Below are 23792 nucleotides of genomic sequence, written 5' to 3' on the forward strand. Positions count from 1 at the left end.
CCTTTCTCTTCCCATAAAGTTCCTCTTTCTCTTCCACACTTAGTGAAAGTGTGATGTGACATCTCCATGTCATGTTTCTATCCCACCCCCCCATCCCTGACATGGCAACCAATGATATGGAGTGGGGAGGGGGGAAAAACGACATAATACATCACACATCTTCCTCTCTAAACATTTTGGGGAGAGAAGAGTATTTTGCAGTAACCTTGACATTAACGTCATGTTGTTCTGCTCTAAGCTTACATATAACCTGATATTCCAAGACTCTGCCTTTGGGCTGTGTGTATAAGTCACTAAATACAATGTAGATCAAATTGAGAAGCAAGATATTTTATTTGTATTTTCTTTTAAAATAGAAGCCTATACATTGTGAGGTCATGTTACATGACCAGCCCTCTGTACGGAGGTCTGTTCGACATGCTGCTGAACTCTACTGGAGTGATGGCCCACTGGGATTCTCAGAGTGTGTACAAACCTCTATGCAGGAGAGGCTAGAATACAGATGAATGACCATCATACAAAAAAGCAAGCAGTGGTGATAGACATGAAAGAGTAAATGCCACCACAAGGCAAACTAGCTTCAGAATATTCACATAATGGCGATATTATGCCAGATTTTAATTAAATGCCTAGCACCGAGTTATTAAACTGCCATTAGGGTGTCACCAACTTTGAAAGGAAAACACATTACACTGAAGAAACAATGTTTTAAAAAGTACTACTGTATTAATTCTGCTAGAATACACACTACTGAGAAAGAAAGAGGTATCCAGCTGTTTACAAACAAATATCCTCAGTACTAAAAATATCTATATATACATAGGTATGCTTCTTTTTAAAGAGCTTATTTGCAAAGTATTTCGCTTTAACATGAAAGATGTTGTATTCTGCATGCAGTTTGGGGTATTCACAGTAGGCCAAAATTCAATCATGTCGTCTCACTTCAGAGCATTTTTAAGCATTCACCCTATTTCTGTTAGGGTCACAAAAACAGCAATATGGCTCTTTGTTGGCAAGTTGTCAGTTCTTTACTTTGCCTGTTGTAAAGGACGTATCAATTATCTTCAGAGCAGGACAGCTTCAGCTCATCACACATGAAGTGTACTTTTACCCCCCCTCGCTCTAAGCTTGTATTTGGTGCTTTGAGGAGCAGGATAACCACAAAGGTTGACAGATTTATTGGTCCTTGCTTAGCAGCCGTTTCACTACAAAGCGGAGTTCAAGAAATCAAGAAGTTCAGCACGGTTTCGATCTCGCTGGAAATAAAAAAGTCAATAATTAAGCCTATTTTATAGACATTTTCCATAGACTGCTTGAAGTATTAGAAATCTATTTTGCAGATGTAAGCCCTACTGATTACACAGGACTGCAATCATGTAGCCTGATCCCATGCATCTTGATTCAGAACCTGCTTAGTTCACTTGGACATATTCTCAAGTGTGCACTCACCTGCGATGCTATGCAAGAAATGGATGAAAAATCCCTTAAAACACTTGGTTAAAAGCAATGGTCATCTTAGAAAAGCCAAAAGAATGAAATGAGCTGTAGTCTAATGGCTGTTTCTCCATTTGCTGTTATATTGTCTAGTCATTCACACCTGTGAACATGTTTAGGCATATTGCTGCTATAGGCAAAGTAAATGAAGACAAAAGATTTCTGCAAATTTTATGAGCTTGTAGCTGCAAATTGGCGGGCGGGGGGTAAGGAGGATGGAATGGGATTTAGAAAGCCTAAGTACAGGATTGGAGCCAATCCATATGTTATAAATTAAGGGCACTATCTTATGCAAGTTTAGACAGAGAAAAGGCCTGCAACTCCCAGCATTCCCCAATGCATAGGATTGCGCCCCAAAAATGAGAACTTCCCATATAATGTGATAACCTACACTCAAGGGTTGAATATGGGTTGTTGCTGAACCATGGGTTGTTGAACTGTCTGAACCCAGCTGCGATAGCAAACCATGGTTTGTTAACAATGAACAACCCATGAAAAGAACCCATGGTTTGTTGTTGGTTTGTGAACTGTGGGTTGTTGTTGGTTAACAAACCATGGTTTGTTATTGCGGCTCGGTTCAAACAATATGATAACCCACGTTTCAAAAACAACCCACAGATCAATGACAACCCTTGAGTGTGGGTTATCGTGTTGTGAATCCAATCAATTTTCCAGTGTATCCCACCCCCTAGGAGGTGCTCTTGCCCGGCACTCCAGCAGCTTGAAACAGGAGCATTGCAGAAATGTTCAGGTCTCTTGGGGTAGGGAAAGAAGTTTCAGAAGTGGGAAAGGGATTAAGAACACCCTTTTCTCTCACACTCCACTGGCTTTCTCCAGCTGTGCAATATTTATTTTATTTTATTCATTTATTACATTTCTATATTGCCCAATAGCTGAAGCTCTCTGGGCAGTTCACAAAAGTTAAAACCATAAAATACAACAACATGATGAAATATAATATAAAACCTTTCAAAGCTTAAAACTACAATATCGTACTGGAGGGCAGCCAGCCCCAAACCTTAACATTTTACAGCTATCGGTAGGTGAGGGAGATGCAGTCGTGGAGACCGAAACAACACTGCTGTATAGTTCAGGGGAGTTCAACTCACAGCACACATCCTGCCAAGCCTAATCTCCCCCCCACACCCCCAGAATACTTACTGTAATCTTTCAGTGGCTTGAGCAAACTAACTCCCTCCTCTTGTCCTCTATGTTTCTTTCTTGGGCTGGGGGTATTTTTGACTAACATTCCACAACTCTCAGACTAAATGGTAGGATTCAGGCAGCATCTATTCAGGGCTTATTGAAACGCATAAAAGTCACCATGTGAGTTAGTTTGCGTATGTACAGTTGTACATATGAAGGCCTCCCCGCTGCAGGTATTCACACTCTACGCACGGACACCTTTGGGTGGAGCGATGTGGTGACACAATGCTGGGAAGTGGAGCTACTTTGGGAGTTGCCCAAGTATGTAGAAATCGCTATCTTATTTTTGGGTGCCTGCATTTTGCTTCTAAACTGACGGGCATTCAGCTACTAATGTATCAGATGGAATACAATTATGATGAGAGCTACAGCTCTGAACTAGCAGAAGTTACAGGGAACAACTGGTCATTACAGATATGCATTCCCATTTGTGTGAAAAGACATATCCAGCCAATTCAACAAAGTTCAGATGACCATTGCAGTGGGGATATGTATCTGCATGCGCAGATCTGGATCAAAGTACAGAGTAAACTGGATTAGTATTTACATAGCTGCCATAGCACTTTTATTTTGCAGAGTACTTTAGGATCCTTAGGGCGTAATCCTATGCACATTTAGACAGAAGAAAAGTCCTACAACTCCCAGCATGCCCCAGCCATGCATGATTGGCTGGGGCATGCTGGGAATTGTAGGGCTTTTTTCCGTCTAAACATGCATAGGACTGCACCCTTTTTGAATTTAAAATATTTGACGCTGCAACTCAAAGAACTATATACCAGTAAATACAGACACACCACTTTTTCTGTAAGCAATACAAGATGTTTGAAATGTTACCTCTTTATCCTTTTTACTCTTCTTTATTTTCATCTTAATTTTCTTTCCTGTGATCATACTGTAGTTTTGATTCTTCTTTTTATCTTTCAAGTACTAAAATAATATAATTTTATGATCCAAAAATTAATATGTACGATTTAAATTATTTATATTACTAAGAATGTATTAATCATGTTTTCCAGAAATATCTGCAATCTAATGTTAGAAGAAACACAAGGATTTATGACTGTGTAATGAATAAAGAGTTAAATTTTCTCTGTGTAAAGAGCTAAATAAAATTTTAACTCTTGAGTAAAAAAAGAACAGAAAATCAGAAGCTGAAGATTTAAGTTAGCAAAAACAAATACAAAAAAAGACAAAAAACATGTTGCCATGGAAATAGTCTCACAAAAACCCAAATGAAGATTTTTCAGTATTACCCCAAAGAACAATATGATAATGCTCTCCTGTGCCTTAACCTTCTTGTCTTCAAACCCTTTTAGAGAAATTTATTTATTTATTAAATTTATTAATCGCCCATCTGACTGGTCACCCAGCCACTCTGGGTGATGTACAACCCCCATAAAACAATTTAAAACAATAAAATTTTACCATATTTTTTTTTTTTTAAATACCCTAACCCACCCCAAATGCCTGCCTGAACAACCACGTTTTTAATGCACGACGGAAGCTCATTAAAGAGGGGGCATGACGGAGTTCCCTAGGGAGGGAGTTCCACAGAACAAATATTGTATTATTTTACAATAATATTGTATTATTTTACAATAAATAAAATATTGTATTATTTTACAATAAAATTGTAAAGGGCAAATACAGTTACTAAGAATGACAATTTCTACTTTGAACTGTTAAGATGCTTCAGGGGTAGGCAAGCTGGTGCTCTCCAGATGTTTTGGATGACAGTTTCCATAATCCATGATTATTGTCTGTCCTGGCTGGGGTTTATTGGACTGGAGTTTATGTTATGTCCAAAACATATGGAGGGCACCAGGTTGGCTAACCTTCTGAAACCAAATTGAAGGAGAAAATAGGGGCCCAGTGAATGGTCTAGGAGCTAAGCAGCTGTAGACTTGATCTAGATGGAAGACTACCGGGAGCCCCACGTAAGAGTGGGATACAAATATAATTAAAAGATACTGGGATAGACCTTGATTCAGGTGCATGCATCTGGCGGAAGCAGACTTCCTCACCCCCTCCTTTCCACAGCAACTCCTTCAACCCCTTGAAAATGTTACGCAGAGGGTCAAGGACCCTTCTAGAACAGGAGAGCTGTGGTAATGAGGGGCAGAGGGATCCTCAAAAATCAGGAGCGAAGCCCTTCTGTCAACAGAAGGCAGGTCCCAGGTCCAACCCATAGTTTAAATTGCACAAGAATATTAAGTAGCTAAAAGAGAGTAGTAATACTTGATTATTATTACTGGAATTCCCTAATAACCAAACTTTTGTAATTGTTTTATTATAAAATAGAATAATCCACAAATGCATCACCTTCACTGGAACAAAAGAACACTGTGAGAATTTGGAGGCCAATGGCAAGTTACATGATTCCTGGAACCGTGGAAGGATGCTGAACGCTCACAATCTCATAAAACACTCAGGATTTTTCATCATGAGGAACTAAGGGAGCAATCCTTTCTGGATCGACGGTCGTCTCCGAGCCTGGGGGCAACCACCTATTCAGTGCAGGGTGGGAGGAGTGGCAAAGAGCGGATCTCCTCCTCACTCCCCCCACCTGGCTTTTGCGGATAGACAGCCGATTTTGGCTCTTACGAGCGCGGAAAGTGGGGCCGATCTGTGCTGCCTACGAGGAGGTGCGGGAGGGGGTGGGGGTCAGTTCTTCAGAAACCGACCTATCCTATGGCTGTCCGGACATTGACTCGCAGCCATAGGATTGCGCCCTAAACCAGTAAGTCTAATCAATCTAGTCAAGATAATATTGAAAGCTCAAATTAAATCTGAAAAAGAGTTTCTGTCTCTTGAAGTTCATTCTGTTCAACCACATCTTGACAGTGTGGTTTTGTGGGTAGAGTAATGAACTAGGACCTGTGAGTTCTGGGAGCAAATTCCCAACCATGAAGCTCACCGTGTGCCTTTCACATATTGTCAGCCTAACCCATCTTGGATAAAGGTCAGGATAAAAATGTAATAAATAAATACGTACCAGCATGTGTCATAATAGCAAGATGCAGTCCAGGGCAATCTCAGAAATGAGATAATCAAAGTCACTCCATTGCCCATGTATGTTACTTAATTTCATAAAACACTTGTACTTCTCATGGACTAGTCTACTTCTGTGAAGGAGAATAAGGAGGCATTGCTAAGCATTAAGTCTTGCACCTACCTTAGAAAGCTGTACAGGTCCTGACTTTTCTTTCTTTTTCTTCTTTTCTTTCTTTTTCTTCAGCTTATCTTTCTTCATCTTCTACAACATAAAAAGATACATTGGCAATTTCTGTATAACTGATATTAGCCACAGAGAAACCATGCACAGTCACTGATGACCTACCAACAATTCGGCAGACCATTCAAAGGCTGACAGATTAACTGGGGGAGTGGTGTTTGCAAAGTCTTAAGGCTTTCAGCACTTTTGTTGTTCAGTCATTAGAAACTGACAATGTGGCTCCAGTTTGGTGCTTAATGTCTTCCTGGCCAAACTTTCTTTGCACAGATACTTGCTAACTAGCTGCTGACCTCCTTTAGTTTTATCCTTAAAGGGAAGTCTGATCTAGGAATTAAAAATAACATAATGGTGTCAGCAGCATGAGGAACTCCCTTTGACCTGGTTTGGATGTAACGACAACCCATCAGTTTAAAAACCAATGGGTTGTTGGGGATCAGATCTTTTGCGGGTTGTGCAGCATGATCTGCGAGTCTGGAGTGTGACATGTGAACCCAGCTGTTAACCGATGGCTGTTGTTGGGTTAACCACTGGGTTGCTTAGGGCCTAAACAAACCAGCGATTCAGGTTCGAATGTCATGCTGCACAACCTTCAAAAGAGCCAATCGTGGGTTGTGCTGTAAAGCGGAAGAAGTGAGCGCGCTGGAGGCAGCACAGCTGCTCATCCACACTGTCGTTACATCCCCGCTGCGTGTCATGATGCATTGACTCCAGAACTCTCTGGCTTTATGACCCACCCACCCACATTATCTACCAGTAGGCATACAACCCATCATCCGAGAATCACTGTTGTAAGCTCTTCAGTCACATTTCTGGTGAGTTAAATGAACAATAAGACATGCATTTCCATGGATCTGAAGTTGACAAGTTCATTACCAAGTCAGCTGAAAGATGAGCAGCTGTCATATGACATTGTAGCTCATACCAACTGTCAGGGGAAGTTTGAAAGAAAAAAAACGGGGGGAGCCTGTCCCATGGGCGGTTTGTGCTATGTCTGCTACCAATGAAACCTGCTAAGAGGAAGTTGGTCAGAGCACCACAGCCATTATCCCAGTTGAATGAAAATCATATTCTGCCTACAGTAATAATGAAAAACTACAATATAATTTGTTCTCAGAAATATGGCATGCTGAACAAAGCAAACACATCCGTTTTTCTTTTACAATGAGTATAGATTAAATGTACATTGATTTTCATTTGATTAATCTTAGTTTTACCTTTTTGTTGTGTTTTTCCTTTTTCCTCTTCTTTGATTTTGATTTGGGAGAATCTGAGTATTAATTTTTTAAAAAGAGTATGTTAGCATTTGAACAATACTAGGTGAGTAAGAGTTGGTTAAAAAGTTCAGAAGTTATCACCCCAGGGTTGTTCTTGAGATATTAATATTTCCCTACGCACACACACAGCCATACAAAAAAGGTTTTTCTGCTTACTACCTTGGGACTATTCAGAAGTTACTGTGGACTAATTCAGACACTAACTGGAGTCTTTATATGGTGGTGAATACAGTGGGCAGTATTCAATACTGCAGCTGTGCTAGTGGGAATGACCACTAGCGCAACAGGAAAGTAGCACTTGCTAGCACAATCAGAAACTACCCAAAATGACTACTTCCAGAATGGGACAAGTCAGCAGAGGTTGCAGAAGGGAGCTCCTCTGACTTGTGCCATTCCAGAAGTGGCAGTTTCGGGTAGTTTCTTGGGTTGCGCTAGTAAGCACTACTATCTCATGCGCTTGTGGTCATTCCTGCTAGTGCAAAAACTTTAGAGCTGGCAAACTGCCAGCACTGGATACTGCCCATACACTCCTCGCTTACACCACACACAAACACATAATGTAGTGTGTGATATGGGTGATCCAAGTCCAATCTGCATGATCATTCTCCCTCCCCTCTCTATATTTTAAGAGAAAAAAATTGGCCAGTGTGGTAGCATGGAGTATGAGTGTTAGATGCAGTTACACTCTGTGCATGGTGGGGCTGGGGAACACGCGCTAGCTCTTCGCCATGTAAAGACAGACTCCCTGGGGAGTATCTGGACTACACCTAGATCTCACTGTGAAATTCACTCTCAGATAACAATCTGGGTATCATTTGCAGGATGGCTTATCCCAGGTTGAAAGGGACCATTATAAATGATCAGGTTGCAATCCTGAAGTGCTATTCATTTTAATGAGGCTTTTGCGAGGTTTCCCAGATAATCTTCTTTGAAATGCATGGGCATTACACAGCAATAGCACTAGATGAACCACACAGACCCACCATACTAGCAGATTTACTGTCCACCTATAGATGCATATTGGTACAGGGATCGGGCATACTGATACACTGCCATTATTTTACTACAATAGAAGTTTAGGTTTCACTTCTTAAATATCAACTTCTAAATACAACAAATGACTAAAAATGAGATTCTGTTCAATACGATTGTACTCTAACAAAGCCAGCTTTTATACTATAAAGTTAAGCTTTAAATGGTAATTCAAGGAAAAATAACACCCATTCACTGCTTCCTTTTAACAGCTTTCGTACCAAATCTACAAAGTGCTGTACACATTTAGTTAATTTAAAAAGCAATAAAAGGGTTTTAATGGAGCAGTCACTGAGAGATAAATGCCCAGAAAATTTTAGTGTGCTGCTGAGATTATTAGATAAAAAGAAATAGTTATCTCAATTGACTTCGGAACTAAGGCATATCTGTTTCCCAATCCAAGTGCTTCTTAAAGATGAAGTAAGTCTTAATTAGTTACAAGATTTATATATTTAAAGTATCTCTGGATGGCTCACAATCAAAGTAGTTACATCTATTTCATAATGTGATTCTTTGTCATGAACCAAGTGATGACCCTTTACTCCCACAGTTGTTCAAAGACTATTATTCCAAATATTCAGCCCTGTAAGAGTTTTAAAAGAAGCCTTCTGATCTTCAGCCTAAATTTGATAATTTGTTAACTGGTAATTTCTAGCCACTACGGATGCACAAGTATTTCAGTGTTTGACCAATATGGATTGAGTCTTTGCATGTGCTCTTTACACCTCCTGCATGAGATAGATGTACTGCTCCAATTTTGACATCAGGAGAATTCCATGGAAGCATCTCCACTGTGCATATGGAGCTTCTTACAACAGTGCAGTCCATAAAACAGTCCACAATTATATGCCTAGCAATCCATTTACGGTTGATTTGGCCTTGGAAATTGTCAGGAATTGCTGAATTGCTGTCAGTATATGAGACCATCATTCACAAAATGATTTTTGTCTCTGCATTGTCTCTAATTTCACCTGTACTAGTTGAACTGCTTCTGCTATGTGACGCAGATGATCTTGAAGAAGAACTTGAAGAGGAGGATGTTGAAGAACTAGAAGACGTAGTGGAAGAAATGGAGGACGACCTGCTTCTGCTGCGTTTTCGCTTCCTCTTCTCTCTCTCTTAAAAGGAAAAACAAAATATGGGAAGACTGATGAGGATTTTGATTTTTTCTTTTGTATATTAGAAAATGCTCACTTTAGATGAACGTATTTTTTTAAAAAATGCTCTACTACATTTTTACTGAGAGCTTCGGCTATTGGGTGGTATAGAAATGAGATAGATAGATAGATAGATAGATAGATAGATAGATAGATAGATACATTTAAAAAAAAAGCTTGTTAGCCACCCTGAGCATTGAGACCCTGGGAGTACAACAACAGCAACACCAGATAGGCTGCTTAACAAGATCAGCCTCGGATAGCCTTCTCTCTGTCCCATCAGCCAGGACAGCTAGGCTGGTGAGGACGAGGGAGAGGGCCTTCTCTGTGGTGGCCCCCACTCTGTGGAACTCCCTCCCTAGGGACCTCTGCCATGCCCCCTCTTTAATGAGCTTCCTCCACGCATTAAAAACGTGGTTGTTCAGGCAGGCATTTGGGGTGGGCTAGGGCAATTTTAGAAATGTGATGTTTTTAATGTTGAATTTTATTGTATGAACTGTTTTTATTGTTGTACATCGGGCTGGGTGACCAGCCAAATGGGCGATTAATAAATTTCATTCATTCATTCATTCATAAATAAAGTACATAAATGAATAACAATAATCAAACAAATGTACATCTAAATCCTACATTTTTTCCATAATGGAACTCAAGGCAATGTACATGGAGTTGTCATGTTGTCTATCCAGGCACTGACCAGACCTACATCTGCTTAGTTTCAGCAAGACAGATGTATCATGTGCTGCAGTACTTCCAGACAACAAGACCAATGCACATGATAATTTGTTACCTACTGAAGAGAATGCAAGTTGACTCTGCAGTGATCAGGTTGAATTAGTCTTGTGAATACTTCCATCACAGCTCACAATACCCTCAAAAATCTTCAAGAAGGCGGCTGGATTCACACAACACACTAACCCATGATGGTTTATTTTCCAGAACAACCCATGAGTTAGCGTGTTGTCTGTGGGATGTCTTCCCTCCCCAACAGTGGGTTATTTTCCCCAAATAAGCCACCCTGAGAAACCATGATCTCCAGTAAGGGTTATTTTACCTATGGTAGGTTAGCGTGTTGTCTGTTGCACCAGTGTGGGTTACAGAGATCATCTACAGAGCTGCTTGGTAAGAGCAGCCAAAAACGCTGCTGCTGCTCTGTTCTTCTCAAGCAATTTCTATTTCCACTGCAAAGGAAGCTGGGATACCTGCCCAGCTGGGTGGGAGGACTAAGAGGAGGAGGGGTAAGAAGGGTGATATAAACTACTCTGTATAGCTTGTTTGTTTGAACGTCTGACAGGAGCACAGGTTGTTTGCATGACCACCTACCCAGCATAGCATGCCACCCACCATGGATTAGTGTGATGTGTGAACCCAGCCAAAGATTGAACCTAAGTGTGTTGTGTTGCAATCTGGACATGTGATGGAACATTTGGAAGCCTGGTTCAACTCATCCAGATGCACTAAAAAAAGTGAACCAGCACTTAGCTTGCACTAGAGCCAATGGAATGCTACTTGCACACACGAGTGCAAAACTCTAGCATGCTCTCTATAAAAAGTTACTGTCACAGACTTAATGATCACTTTTACCTCTGGCTTTTGTCTTCTCTTGTGATGTTGCACACAGTGTCCCATCTTTCTCTTCATGTGTGTTATCCATATCTATGGAACATATATAGATACTTTTATCACACACGCTTGCACACACACTGCCAAAAATATTTTCTATGAAAGAAATGGAAGGTAGTTGAGATGGAGTATTTCCATTACTCAAGTCTAATACTTATATTATCCAGGAAGACCAAATCTGTCAGTACTCTTGAATTATAAGCAGTTGAAACAGACTCCAATTCTAAACTTGATATGGAAAAAATCGTGAAAAACAGTATGTAGGGTGAAAGCGAACAGCCAATGAGCAAAATGGAGACCACCAGCTTTAACATAACATTTTGTAGCTACAGAGTGACTCCATGTGCGATCCCCATGACTGCATCAGTGGGCCTTCATCAATGCAACTTGCTTGTAGCCTCTGGCTCCCTGCTCCTTTGAATTAATCACAGGTGGGGTGTGGGCAGAAAGTAAATCTGGATGTACTATTATATCTTTGGATGATTTACAGTAGATGGTCAAGGATTTCTGACTCCTAATTGTTTAACAATAGCAGCAACAGAATGACCCTCCACCCCCTAAATGATATTGTTCAAACAAAGAAAGCTTGTGGTAACCAGGTGTCGATTTTACGATGAGTTCCGTTTAGTTCTGGTACTCAGAACAAATTCCTGGGCTCTCCTCTAAATGTCTGTCTGTCTGTCTTTTGCACCAGGCTTCAGTTGGTGGATCTTGGGGTTCTAATAAAAAATAAAATAGACCCTGTAAGTCTGAAGTTTTCCCAGCCAAGTTGTAGGCCTCCCTGGAGAAGGAATAGAAGTATATGCCACAATATTAGTAATGCAAATCTCCCTATATTTTAAGGAATGTGAACCCTCCACCTTCCCCTTCCCATGTCTTGTACCAACAAAAATGCTCTCACTTGAAGTGAGAGCAGCTTGAAGTGAGCAGCTTGAAATCCTTTAAATGTTATAAAAGACTAACTTCTGAACATCTGTGCTACATGTTATGACTCTTTCAATACCTCAGTATATACTAGAGTAAGTTATGCAAGTTAGCTGCCCCTTAACAGACACACTTCAACTACACTTTTGAAGCCAGTACAGATGACCAAACTACCCCATGGAGAACTATTAGCCAGGGTAGCTTTGTCATGTGTATCATTCTGCCAAGTAGTCACTTTCAGATTAGTAGCAGTGTTAAGTCTGTTACAGAAAGTACAAAATGAAATCTTGGTGCACCTTACATTAATTCCTTATGGAATAAGTTTTCATAGACTAAAGGCTATTTCATCAGATCCATGAAATGTTATTGTCAGTTGGCATTATTTATTTATTTAATTTACAGGGTGCTGTCTATATGCATGGTGCTTTCCAGAGAACAAGAGGCCATGCCCCTGCCCTGAGGAACTTACAATTTAAAATTCCTCTTCCTCCACTGGAGAAACAACTTTATTTGTTTATTTATTTATTATTAAATTTATTAATTGCCCATCTGGCTGGTCACCCAGCCACTCTGGGCGATGTACAGCATATAATAAAACAGTTTAAAACAATAACATTCTACAATAAAAACGTTTTCTAAAATACCCTAACCCACCCCAAATGCCTGCCTGAACAACCATGTTTTTAATGCATGACGGAAGCTCATTAAAGAAACATGGAGGACGGGAAGGAGGAAGGGAAGGGAAGGGAGCAAGGGTTAACAGAGGAAGAATGTGTGATTTTTCTTTCAGGTACAAGTACTTAGGCTTAGTTACATGTTGTTTGTTTCCCTCCTCCTTCACCCACTCCCTCCATGTATCCTCCTCCTTCACCCACTCCCTCCATGTATCCTCCTCCTTCACCCACTCCCTCCATGTATCCTTCGCAGAACTGCAGTACTGGCATGTGAAGAGGCTGGGTTTCTTGAGCGCTCTAACCTGCTGCATCTGTAGTCTGGTGAAACATCCCATGAACAACCCACAATTCTGGGTTTCAAACATAACAACCCATGGTTTAAAGAACCCCAGTTCACAACCCAGCAACTGATCATGGGTTCTCTTCATAGGTTGCTCGTGGTTAAAAACCCCATAGTTAGCCCATAGTTCCGGGTTTGCACATAATGACAATCCATGTTTCAACAAGCTATAATTAAACCATGGTTTGTCATTGCGAACCAGGCCTATAGGTTAATTGTGGGTTAAACAACCCACAGTAAACCTAACAACTAAGACTTGTTTGCATGTAACTACAACCCAGAGTATAGGTTGAGTTTGGGCTGAGTATGGTTTGTCATTAAATAAGGGGTTGTCGTTGAATCATGGGTTGTTGTTACATGTGAACCTTGCACTATGGTTTAATTATGGGCTGTTAACCACAAACAACCCACAGTTCAAAACCCAACAACAAATCATGGGTTCTCTTCCAGGGTTGTTCATGGCTAACAACCCATAGTTAAACCATACTGCAGGGTTTGCATGTAATAACAAACCATGGTTCAACAACCCATACACATTCCATACCCTGGATTGTCGCTAAATGCGAACCAGGCCTACTCGTAGATTAATTGTGGGTTGTTTAACTCACAGTGACCTGGTTCACATGACATGCCTCGGCCATCGTGGTTAACCCATGATGAGTTGTGGGGCATGCTGGGTGCATGTGGTTGCCATTTTGAATGTGAAACCTGTGATCGGGGTGTGCGTGTGCAGTGTTTTGTGTGAACGCAGCCATAGTGGGCTATTCAAGGGTTAAACAACCACTGCATAACCCTACTATTAATTGAGGATTATTAATAGTAATAATATTATTTAACCCTCGAATAACCCACAATGACTGGGTTCACATGACATGCTGCAATCCCTTATGGGGGCTGCATACTTAAAATGGCTGCCACATTCGCCTGGCATGCACCGTGGCCCTTTGTGGGTTAAATAACCCCCTATGAGCCAGCCATGTCATGCGAGATGGCCCATTCCAGGGTTCAGACATCATGGAGCAACCTCCAGTCGGGCTGATTGAAGGTTGCATATCATGGGTTAATTAATTAACCTGGTCAATTGACTTGGCAATGGAATGAGTATGGGGAACAAAGGAGAGAGGAATCAAAAATAATGCCAAAGTTATGTGTCTGTTCAGCAAGATGGGTATATTACACAGAAGTTCAGAGAAACTACCTAAACTATGATCGACCGTCCTTGGCGTTTCTGTGCAAAAGCTCAAGTATACACAAGACAAGCACAGAAAACTATTCAGCAAACCGCAAAAGCTTATGCTACACCACATTTTTAAGGTGCCACAAGGCTACTTTTTCTCTCCCCCGCCCCGTAGTAAAGGAAAGCTTATCCCCGCTACATCAGCGGCAGACGTGGGGAAGGGCGGCTGCCCTGGGCCACCCCCTACACGAGTGAATCCCCCGCCCCGACGACAGACCACACGGAACTTGGGGTTGCATCCGATGCTAGCCTAACTTAAGCCCTATCCATTTCATGGATCTACTCTAAGTAGAACTAACATTAGTACAGCCCTAGGAGCGGCAGCGCCAGTTAGTTACTCCGGATTAGCGCTTCCTTTTGCACGGGGCGCCTGTGAAAGCAGAGGCTCCGTTACCGTACAGACGGAAGGCGACTCCTTGCCCCCTCTTCCCCCCCAACCGGAGCCCCTCAGGCTCGTTTCCACCGGGACGGAACGACTCCCACCGCCGCTTCCACCGACAAGCCGGCAGCACTAGCAGACCAGTAGTAAATGCTAAATTCTGCTCCTAAGGGGGCTTTGCTATTCTGCGTGAAGCGCCTCAGGAAGGCGCTACGCGCCGCGCGGATACGCCGGGAGCGACACCGGCTTGCCGACAAGCGCGACGGGCCCACCTGCAGCGGCCCTCCCGGCCTGCTCAGGACGGAGCTCCCCGGCGGCGAAGACGACGACGGCTCGCGAGCGGCAGCCGCCGTGGCCCCCGCAGGCTCCCCGAGAACCCGGAACCGCAACGCCGAGCACCGCCGCCTGCCGGGACAAGGCCGGAGCCCACATCCGGGAAATGGCTGAAGGCGAAGGCAGCCGGGGTCGGCGCCTCCCACCGCCGCCGCCTCCTCCTGGCTGTCTGGGGCGCCGCGCTGAGGAGGAGAGCAGCGGCGCCGGCCCGGTGGGGCGAGGTCTGAGCGGCACGGCGTCGCCCCGCGCGCCTTTCCTCGGAAGGCAGCCCCGTGACGGAGCCGCCGGCGTACCGCCTAGTAGGAGTGGGGTTTTTTCAGGGTAACCTACCTCACAGGGTCGTTTGTGAGGGTGAAACGGGAAAAGGGGGAGGACGCAAAGTGTGTACAGCCCCCCCCCCCCCCAAGCTCCTTGGAAGGGATAAAAGGCGGGGATAAAAACCAGGAGTTCAGGCTTGCGCCCTGACAGCGCCAGACAGTGCGGCAGCTTTTCCCGTTGTGACTTCCCTGCTGAGATCGGCCGGGGAAGGACTCACTTTTTTTACTTAAAAAAACAGCAGCACGCGTGCTGTTAATGCACAGCGTTTCTCGTCTCCTAAAGGCGTTAGAGTCTTAGCCTCGTGCGTCCTCACAACGCCCCTGTGAGGTGGTGCGGTCGTTAGGGTTTTCCTCCGACAGCTGGGTTGTAAGGGAGGGTGCTAGGAAGATTCGTCTGGCCCCTGCTTTACTGGCTTTTAAACGAACCCTAAGAACGTTTATTCCAAACTGCTTTTTAAATATTTGGTGCTCTGGATTGGCTCCTGCTGCTTTGATGTTCTTCTAGTTTTATATTACAGTACTCTTTTGGATGTCTTGTGGTTTTGATGTAAGCTGCCTTGGGAAGTTTTTACCCTCAAAGGTGGCATATAAATCTTGGAATACCATTTTTCTTATTCACTTGTTGTCTCCCTTCTCTAACTGGTATTTGTTTATAATTATATCATATTGAAACAGTAAAGTTCAAGATACCATAGATCCATATGTATTGTTAGGGGCGATTTAATGGCACCATTTGAGATGTATTGCTTACTTAGAGGAATATTTATAAGCATATAAATTATACCTCTAGAGAAATATTTTCTTTGGTATTTGTGGGTATTAAGTAGATAAATACATTTTGGGAATAAATATGTTGGTCTAGTAGGTGAGGATGCTCTATGCAGACAAAACCAGAAGGTAGTGGGGTTGGTTAATCAGCAGTGGAGTGGGGGATCCAAAAGTAACAGTAGTACACTGAAAGCAAAGAGACTTCTGGCAGCTTAAGGGCTCAGTCCTATGTATGTTCAGACATTAAGAAGTCCTACAACTTCCAGTATTTGCCAGGCAGCCATGGTGGCTGGGGAATGCTGGGAATTGTAGGACTTTTTTCTGTCTAAATATACATAGGACTGCATCAGGAGGGAGCAATTCTATCAGGATAGGTGGCCACCTCCGAACTCAGAGGCGACCGCCTATCCAATGCAGGGCAGGAAGAGTGCGGAGGGGATCATCCCCTCTGTGCTTCAGCCGCCCTGCATTCGCAGCGAGACAGACACTTTTGGCCGTCTAGCCGTGGGAAGTTGGAGCGGGGGGAGGCACTGGATGACGCATAGGAAGTGTCGGAACGGCACTTCCACCTCCCTGCCCTGGCACACCCCCAGAAACACAGTTTTCGCCACTCCACACTCCTCTTCCGAGTGTGGGTCTGTTCCGCGCCGCCTACGAGGCAGCGCGGGAGGGGGTGAAGGTCGGTTCTCAGAGAACCGACCTATCCTGTGGCCATCTAGCTGCTGACTAATGGCCATAGGATTGCACCCTAAAAGGCTTAACATATTTATTATTATAGCATAAGCTTTCATGGACTAGAGGCCAACATGAAGTGTTATCTTGAGGTGGCAGGTATGTGCGCTCATAGTTGTAGGAGCAAATTAAGTGGGAGCAAATTAAATGCAAAACAAATACAGACTAAGATAATTGCATTAAAGTTGGGGGGAGCATCCTAGGGACCACAGGATTCTTCCAAATCCCTGCTCCTAGACCATAGACCTCAGGAGGGGGACTTCAATATCTGGTCCCTCCCCCTGCCCCCTCACAGCCACTGTGGAAAGAATCACGGTGGCTGCTTCCTGAGGTCACAAAAGCGGCCTCAGGAGTCAGAAAGGGGGCGTTCTGGTGGGTGGTGCGGGGTGGGGAGAGGAGAAGCCAGGATATGAGGAATCCTGTGGCCTCTCCAGCCCCCGCCAGCATGTCTTCTGTAGACAGGCTCAGAGGTCCATCTAAAGAAAACAAAACATGGAGAGCAGAGAGGTGAAAGTCTCCTCTGTCACTCCTCCTGCCCAGCCAGCAGCAGCTTGGCAGGGCATTGGTTACACAGAAGCCTCTGAGTGCAGAGGCTTCTGGTTCATGAGGCTGCAACCCATAGGATTGTGACCTAAGTGTGGGTAAAATTACAGTCTATTCATAAAGCCTTGCTGAAGGCATTGGAGTCCATCTCCCGGGGCCCTCGTTTTTCCAATAAGCACACCTGTTGCTCCCTCCCATGTGCCTGCTGCGTTGCTAATACATGGGGAGAGGCAAATGAAGTGCCTAAGAGGACAACTTCGAATTTCCATTTTTTCTCCCACCTGGCCTGTGCCTTGCGTGCGCAGCTGAAGTGCATGGGAAGAGGAGGACTTTGCCAAAGCCATTGTTACTATTTCAAAGTGGGGAGGAGTTGATAAGAGCATCTTTATCTACTTTTGGTTCATAGGGGAGCATGTCAGGAAGTGGAGCTTATGGACCAGCCCTTTTAGGTCTTGTTCACTTCAAAACAGCATAATAGCCTTGTTAAAATCTAGTTCACAACCAGGATTACAGTAGAGTATGCAGAGGACCGGAAGGAAGGTAGTAAACTGACATATAGAGTGGCCTCAATTCTGTAACATTCTCCTTCCCCACAGCAGGTAGGTATTAGAGCCATTTCAGATTTCACCTAGCATGTGTTTTCTCTATGTACACTGGTACAATATCCGCTGTGTGTCTTGGCTACTTTTTTGGATTAAACAATTACATTATGTGACTCCTCTGCAAGGTAGGTACAGCCCAAATTGAGTATTAACTAAGGCTATCTCCTCTCCTCAGGATGTGAGACAAGGTTATGCATTATTACCCACTTCATTCAACCTATATATGAATGACTTCGCTCCATTTCTAAAATCAGTTGATTCTCATGCCCCCAAACTAGCTGCCACAAGAGTCCCATTGCTGCTGCTTTTATTGGCAGAGTCAAGGCTGGGATTATATCATTTGTTGAAGGCTTTTGCTCACTTTTTGACACTAATCATCTGGTTATTAATTACACCAAAACCAAGATAATAATCTTTTCAAAATACAGGAAATTATATAGCTGGGCTCTCAATGGGAATCCAAATGAACAAGGATATTATAAATATCTTGGTAATAATTTTCATCATACTTTAAAATGGAGTCTCCACAGATCTTCTGCACTCCTGCTGGCTCGTAAAGTTTAGCAGCTCTTCAAAGATCGTTACTCAAAGGGTGGTTGATTATTACATACGACTTTACAGGTGTTTCATGCTAAGATTATAACTCAGTTCCTATTTTGGATACAGGGCATAATGAAAGATTTCAATCACTTCCTCAGAACAAATCTTGGGGTGCTTGGGTGTGTGGCTAATGCAGTGTTGTGCTTGAAAACTGGATTCAACTCCATGTGTGGCTTGGGCATCTACCCTTTGTAGATGGATTACATTTTGTTTTAACCAACAGGAGACTTGCTACTGTTCTGTGATCTAGCATGATTGCTATAGAAATACCTACATGAATACTCTACACTGTAGAATAAAGAAAATGGATAAGGAGCAAAAGAAGTTCTGCTAAGCTTAGGATATTCAACAGCAAAGTCTGATATCCTTGGCAACTAAATTTTGTTCTTACAGTTTCGAAACTATTACATCTATAGATGTGAAGGCCTGGAAAAAATACCGTTTTTTCTGAGGAATTTTTTCTTCAAAAATTGGAAAAATTGAACAGGCTTGGATTATGAAATTTTCTTTTAGAATTTAAGATGAAATATTTATATATTGTTACCCAGACTTTACTCCCCCCCCTTCACGATTTCTAAAAACAATGTAATAAGAAAACTTTTATAGAAAGAATAGAGCGCAAAGTGTCTGGAAATAATAATGAAGCCATGGGAAAATTTTTTTTTAAATCATAACATAAGAGCCATGCTGGATCAGACCAAGGGTCCATCTAGTCCAGCATTCTGTTCACACAGTGGCCAACCAGCTGTTGACCAGGAACCCACAAGCAGGGCATGGGTGCAACAGCCCCCTCCCACCCATGTTCCCCAGCAACTGGTGTGCCTAGGCTCCCTGCCTCTGGTACTGGAGGTAGCACATAGCCATCAAGACTAGTAGCCATTGATAGCCCTTCCAGGAATTTGTCCAACCCCCTGTTGTATGAGCGGAACACGCTCCTTGTTCGTTGTCTAACCGGACAATGGATCACACTAGACATGGATAAGACTCTGGATCTGAAAGCGCTTTCATAGAATCATAGAATAGTAGGGTTGGAAGGGGCCAACAAGGCCAACGAGTCCAACCTCCTGCTCAATGCAGGAATCCAAGTCAGAGCATCCCTGACAGATGGGTGTCCAGCCTCGTCTTGAACGCCTCCAGTGTGGGGGAGCCCACCACCTTCCTAGGTAATTGGTTCGATTTTCGTATTGCTCTAACAGTCAGGAAGTTTTTCCTGATGTTCAGCTGGAATCTGGCTTCCTGGAACTTAAGCCCATTATTCCATGTCCTGCACTCTGAGATGATCAAGAAGTGATCCTGGCCTTCCTCTCTGTGACAACCTTTCAAGTACTTGAAGAGCGCTATCATATCTCCCCTCAGTCTTCTCTTCTCAAGGCTAAACATGCCCAGTTCTTTCAGTCTCTCTTCATAGGGCTTTGTTTCCAGTCCCCTGATCATCTTTGTTGCCCTCCTCTGAACCCTCTCCAGTTTGTCTGCATCCTTCTTAAAGTGTGGTGCCCAGAACTGGACACAGTACTCCAGATGAGGCCTAACCAGTGCTGAGTAGAGGGGAACTAGGACTTCCTGGGATTTGGAAGCTATGCTTCTATTAATGCAGCCCAAAAGAGCATTTGCCTTTTTTGCAGCCACATCACATTGTTGGCTCTTATTCAGCTTGTGATCGGCAACAATTCCAAGATCCTTCTCGCTTGTCGTGTTGTTGAGCCACGTATCCCCCATCTTGTAACTGTGCATTTGGTTTCTTTTTCCTAGGTGCAGAACTTGGCATTTATCCCTATTAAATGTCATTCTGTTGTTTTCTGCCCAGCGCTCCAATCTATCCAGATCACTTTGAATTTTGTTTCTGTCTTCCAAAGTATTAGCTATCCCACCCAATTTGGTGTCATCTGCAAATTTGATCAGCATTCCCTGCACCTCCTCCTCCAAGTCATTAATAAAAATGTTGAAGAGCACTGGGCCCAGGACTGAGTCCTGCGGTACCCCACTCGTTACCTCTCCCCAGTTTGAGAAGGTCCCATTGATAAGCACTCTTTGAGTCCGATTCTGTAGTCAACTGTGGATCCACTGGATCGCTGTTTCATCTAGCCCACTTTGAGCTAGTTTGCTCATCAGGATATCATGGGGCACTTTGTCGAAAGCTTTATTGCATGGCCAGCAAGGAACTCTGTCAGCAAAGGGGCAGAGAGCCCTGAGTGTTCAGTGGGGTGGGCTTTTGTACAGTAAAATACATCACATATAGGGAAGAACTCTAGCCATGCCCTTGTGGCCGCATTACTTGGAGGCATTCACCCAGTTTGTTATCTGGAAAGGGGCTGAATGTTCCCTCCTTGGACAGGATGGACGCTTGCCAGCTACCAACACTCAGTTACTGCATGAAGTACAATGTTATCAGCTCGTGGCCTGGGGAGGAACTTATCCTCCCTTACCATTCCTAGGGAAACTACTGACAGGCTGTAATCTACTTCTCAGAGACTGTGGTGCCAACGACAAGGGTGGGCTACCGTACAAACATGGAGCAACTCTGGTTCATACTAAACACAAGCACAAGCATCTGTTGGACACCTTAAGCAGATGCCAATGGCACTCTTATAACTGCGTTGCCATTCTGGGGTACACACAACACTTTAGGGGTGAGGGTTAAAGGATTCTTTCCACAATCCGCCCTTTGATCCAAATAGTACTTTGTACAATCTTGGATCATGAATAGAATTCTTTTAAGTTTAAGGCGATGGACTGGAGAACTGGATAATCGGGGTGGGGGGTGGGCTCAATTACAGGCATGGCTGTATCCTGGCCTGTAGGAAGTTGACAACCCTTATATAAAAGAGGAACAAGGTTTGTACAACATCGCACAAAGGATGGAATAGCAATTAGTAACACAAGAATAACAACAATTGCAATAACTAGTTTTCTTACCCAAGCAGTAGAAGGAAGCTAAGAATTCAGCTAATCTCTAAAGGCATCCTTGCTTATGTGTGAAATATCTTTAGAGATTTTATTTATATTATTTAGGTGGTGCAGGATGTCAGGTTGGTTATCTGTTACAACACTCATTCCCAGTTGAAGCGCACACACCTCCTTGTGAAGCTAAGAGGTAGTCTAGAGCCAGCCTATTTTGCAAGGTTATTAGTTGTACCTCAGCTAGTTCACCGGAGAGGGATTTGGTAATTGCAGCACTTTCATTAATGAACTGAGTGAGGGATTCAGATAGAACACAGATGTCGTCATAATATTTTTGCAACTCCATATGTAGGTATGAGACCATGACCAAACCCGGCCCAACTGCGTTTATTGCGTTGGCAGCCCTGGGGCAGGTCTGTGGCAATGCGCATACCTGGCACAACAAGCCCCGGGGGACACTGACATGGAGTACTTAAAGATGGAAGCGCAAGTGTTGCTGTGTGTCCACATAGCCACCAAACACCCGCTGGCAGCCTCAAAGTGGAAATGGTGGCATTTTGTGTAAAGGGATAAAAGAGGTTATAGGAAACAGCTGCCTAACCGCTAACCTCATCTGCCACAACTTCTATAGAAGATTCTGTTTCTACAGTCCAGTTTGTCCCATCAAACTGAAGTGATATGTTGCAACTATGGTGATGTATGTTAGACTGGTTAGCGGGGAGGTAAGTAGCACAAAAGGTGGCAACAGCCTCACCACTTAAGGACAGTCTGGTCTGGCCATTCATGTCAGGAGATGTCAAGTTTAATTGTTGTGCTTGTTCCAACTGTGAAATGGTCACTGGGATACCCACTAGAGGGACTCCACCATGGCTATGAGTGGGGGTGTGAGCAGCTATGACTCTTAATAAATGTAAATATGTGTTTGAACCCCAACTCCTAGAAATTGGCTCAGGTGTGGTGGTGACTGCCAGTTTTTCGAGTTCACCTGGGATGCCCATATTTATAGGATGGGAAGTAGTTGGGGAGCCCATTTCATTATTCTAAAATTCTTTTATGACATCATGCACCTAGGGGCTCATTGGATTGGTGCAAATAACCCTACTTTCTTTTTTTGTAATTAATAACACAGCTTTCTCCCCCCTGCAGAAAGTATACTTACAACTTTGCAGTATGCGCAGAGGAACAGGCTTCACTACCGGAATAGGGCATTGTACTTTACAGTTAGTAACTGCACGTGGCTGATCTCTGACTAAAATGGTTGAGGTACAGTAAAGAAACATGCTTAGGACAAGTGCTGTAATTTCAACTGGAGTCCATCTAGGTGTGTTGCCTGCCATGGCAAGGCACACTTTTCGTCTGCTTCTGGCACACCCTTGTCGTGATCAGGCGGCTTAGCGTCGTTCCTGCGAAGTCCGTTTCCATCTCCTTCGAGTTCCCCTGTTTCTTGGTCAGGGGAAGTGCAGCTTGATCTTGTGATGTCAGCATCTTCTGGCCCTGACTCAGCAGGGCTGTCTGTCGTAGCTCCTCCAGTGATGGCACAATGGGAGTAATGGATCCAGGAATCTCGGCCTGCTACTTTGAGAGTGGTGTGTGAGACTAGAAGAACTTGGTATGGGCCTTTCCACCATTCCTTGATGCCATCTGCTGTCCAGGCCCTCACATCTCGTCTTAGTCCGGGGAAGGTGCGGTTTTTGGCTACCCCGTTGTCATCTGCTTCTCGTCCTGGTCCAAAGAAGGTGAAGGTTTTGGCTACCTTGTGGTCATCTGGTGGAATGGCATGCTTGATGTCTTTTCACATAGACCCAATCTCTAACTTCTAGGCTGTGACACTGCTTATGACTGGGTGCAAAGGACGTGCTTCTTCAAATTGTGAATGAATTTCTTCCAATAGTTTATGGTCAATGAATGAGTGTAGGTAGAGTCCTCATATTCGGGAGGTGAGGACAAAAATTTCATAGAATCATAGAATAGTAGGGTTGGAAGGGGCCTACAAGGCCATCGAGTCCAACCCCCTGCTCAATGCAGGAATCCAAGTCAGAGCATCCCTGACAAATGGCTGTCCAGCCTCGTCTTGAACGCCTCCAGTGTGGGAGAGCCCACCACTTCCCCAGGTAATTGGTTCCATTGTCGTATTGCTCTTACAGTCAGGAATTTTTTCCTGATGTTCAGCCAGAATCTGGCTTCCTATAACTTGAGCCCATTATTCCGTGTCCTGCACTCTGGGATGATCAAGAAGAGATCCTGGCCTTCTTCTCTGTGACAACCTTTCAAGTACTTGAAGAGGGCTATCATATCTCCCCTCAGTCTTCTCTTCTCAAGGCTAAACATGCCCAGTTCTTTCAGTCTCTCTTCATAGGGCTTTGTTTCCAGTCCCCTGATCATCTTTGTTGCCCTCCTCTGAACCCTCTCCAGTTTGTCTGCATC

General features: G+C 43.6%; 1 protein-coding gene across 2 annotated transcripts; it reads right to left on the bottom strand.

Moving 5' to 3' along the window:
- Window positions 1-314: 314 nt before the first annotated feature.
- LOC146360110 (uncharacterized) lies at window positions 315-15079 on the bottom strand. Of its 2 annotated transcripts, XM_084828874.1 has the most exons (8): window positions 14848-14965; window positions 11618-11740; window positions 10983-11054; window positions 9213-9359; window positions 7150-7202; window positions 5876-5956; window positions 3535-3627; window positions 315-1256 (listed from the first exon to the last, which is right to left on the bottom strand). In XM_084828874.1, the coding sequence occupies exons 3-8, from the start codon at window positions 11050-11052 to the stop codon at window positions 1206-1208; spliced, it is 495 nt and encodes a 164-aa protein (XP_084685000.1). In that variant the 5' UTR covers window positions 11053-11054; window positions 11618-11740; window positions 14848-14965; the 3' UTR covers window positions 315-1205. The 2 variants fall into 2 exon arrangements, with proteins under 2 accessions (XP_084685000.1, XP_084684999.1); XM_084828873.1 differs by lacking the exon at window positions 11618-11740 and having other exon boundaries at window positions 14848-15079.
- Window positions 15080-23792: the final 8713 nt, after the last annotated feature.

This window comes from Heloderma suspectum, chromosome 1 (assembly GCF_057233095.1).
Source record: "Heloderma suspectum isolate Gila_16-S chromosome 1, 16-S_ref, whole genome shotgun sequence".
Classification (NCBI taxonomy): Eukaryota; Metazoa; Chordata; class Lepidosauria; order Squamata; family Helodermatidae; genus Heloderma; species Heloderma suspectum.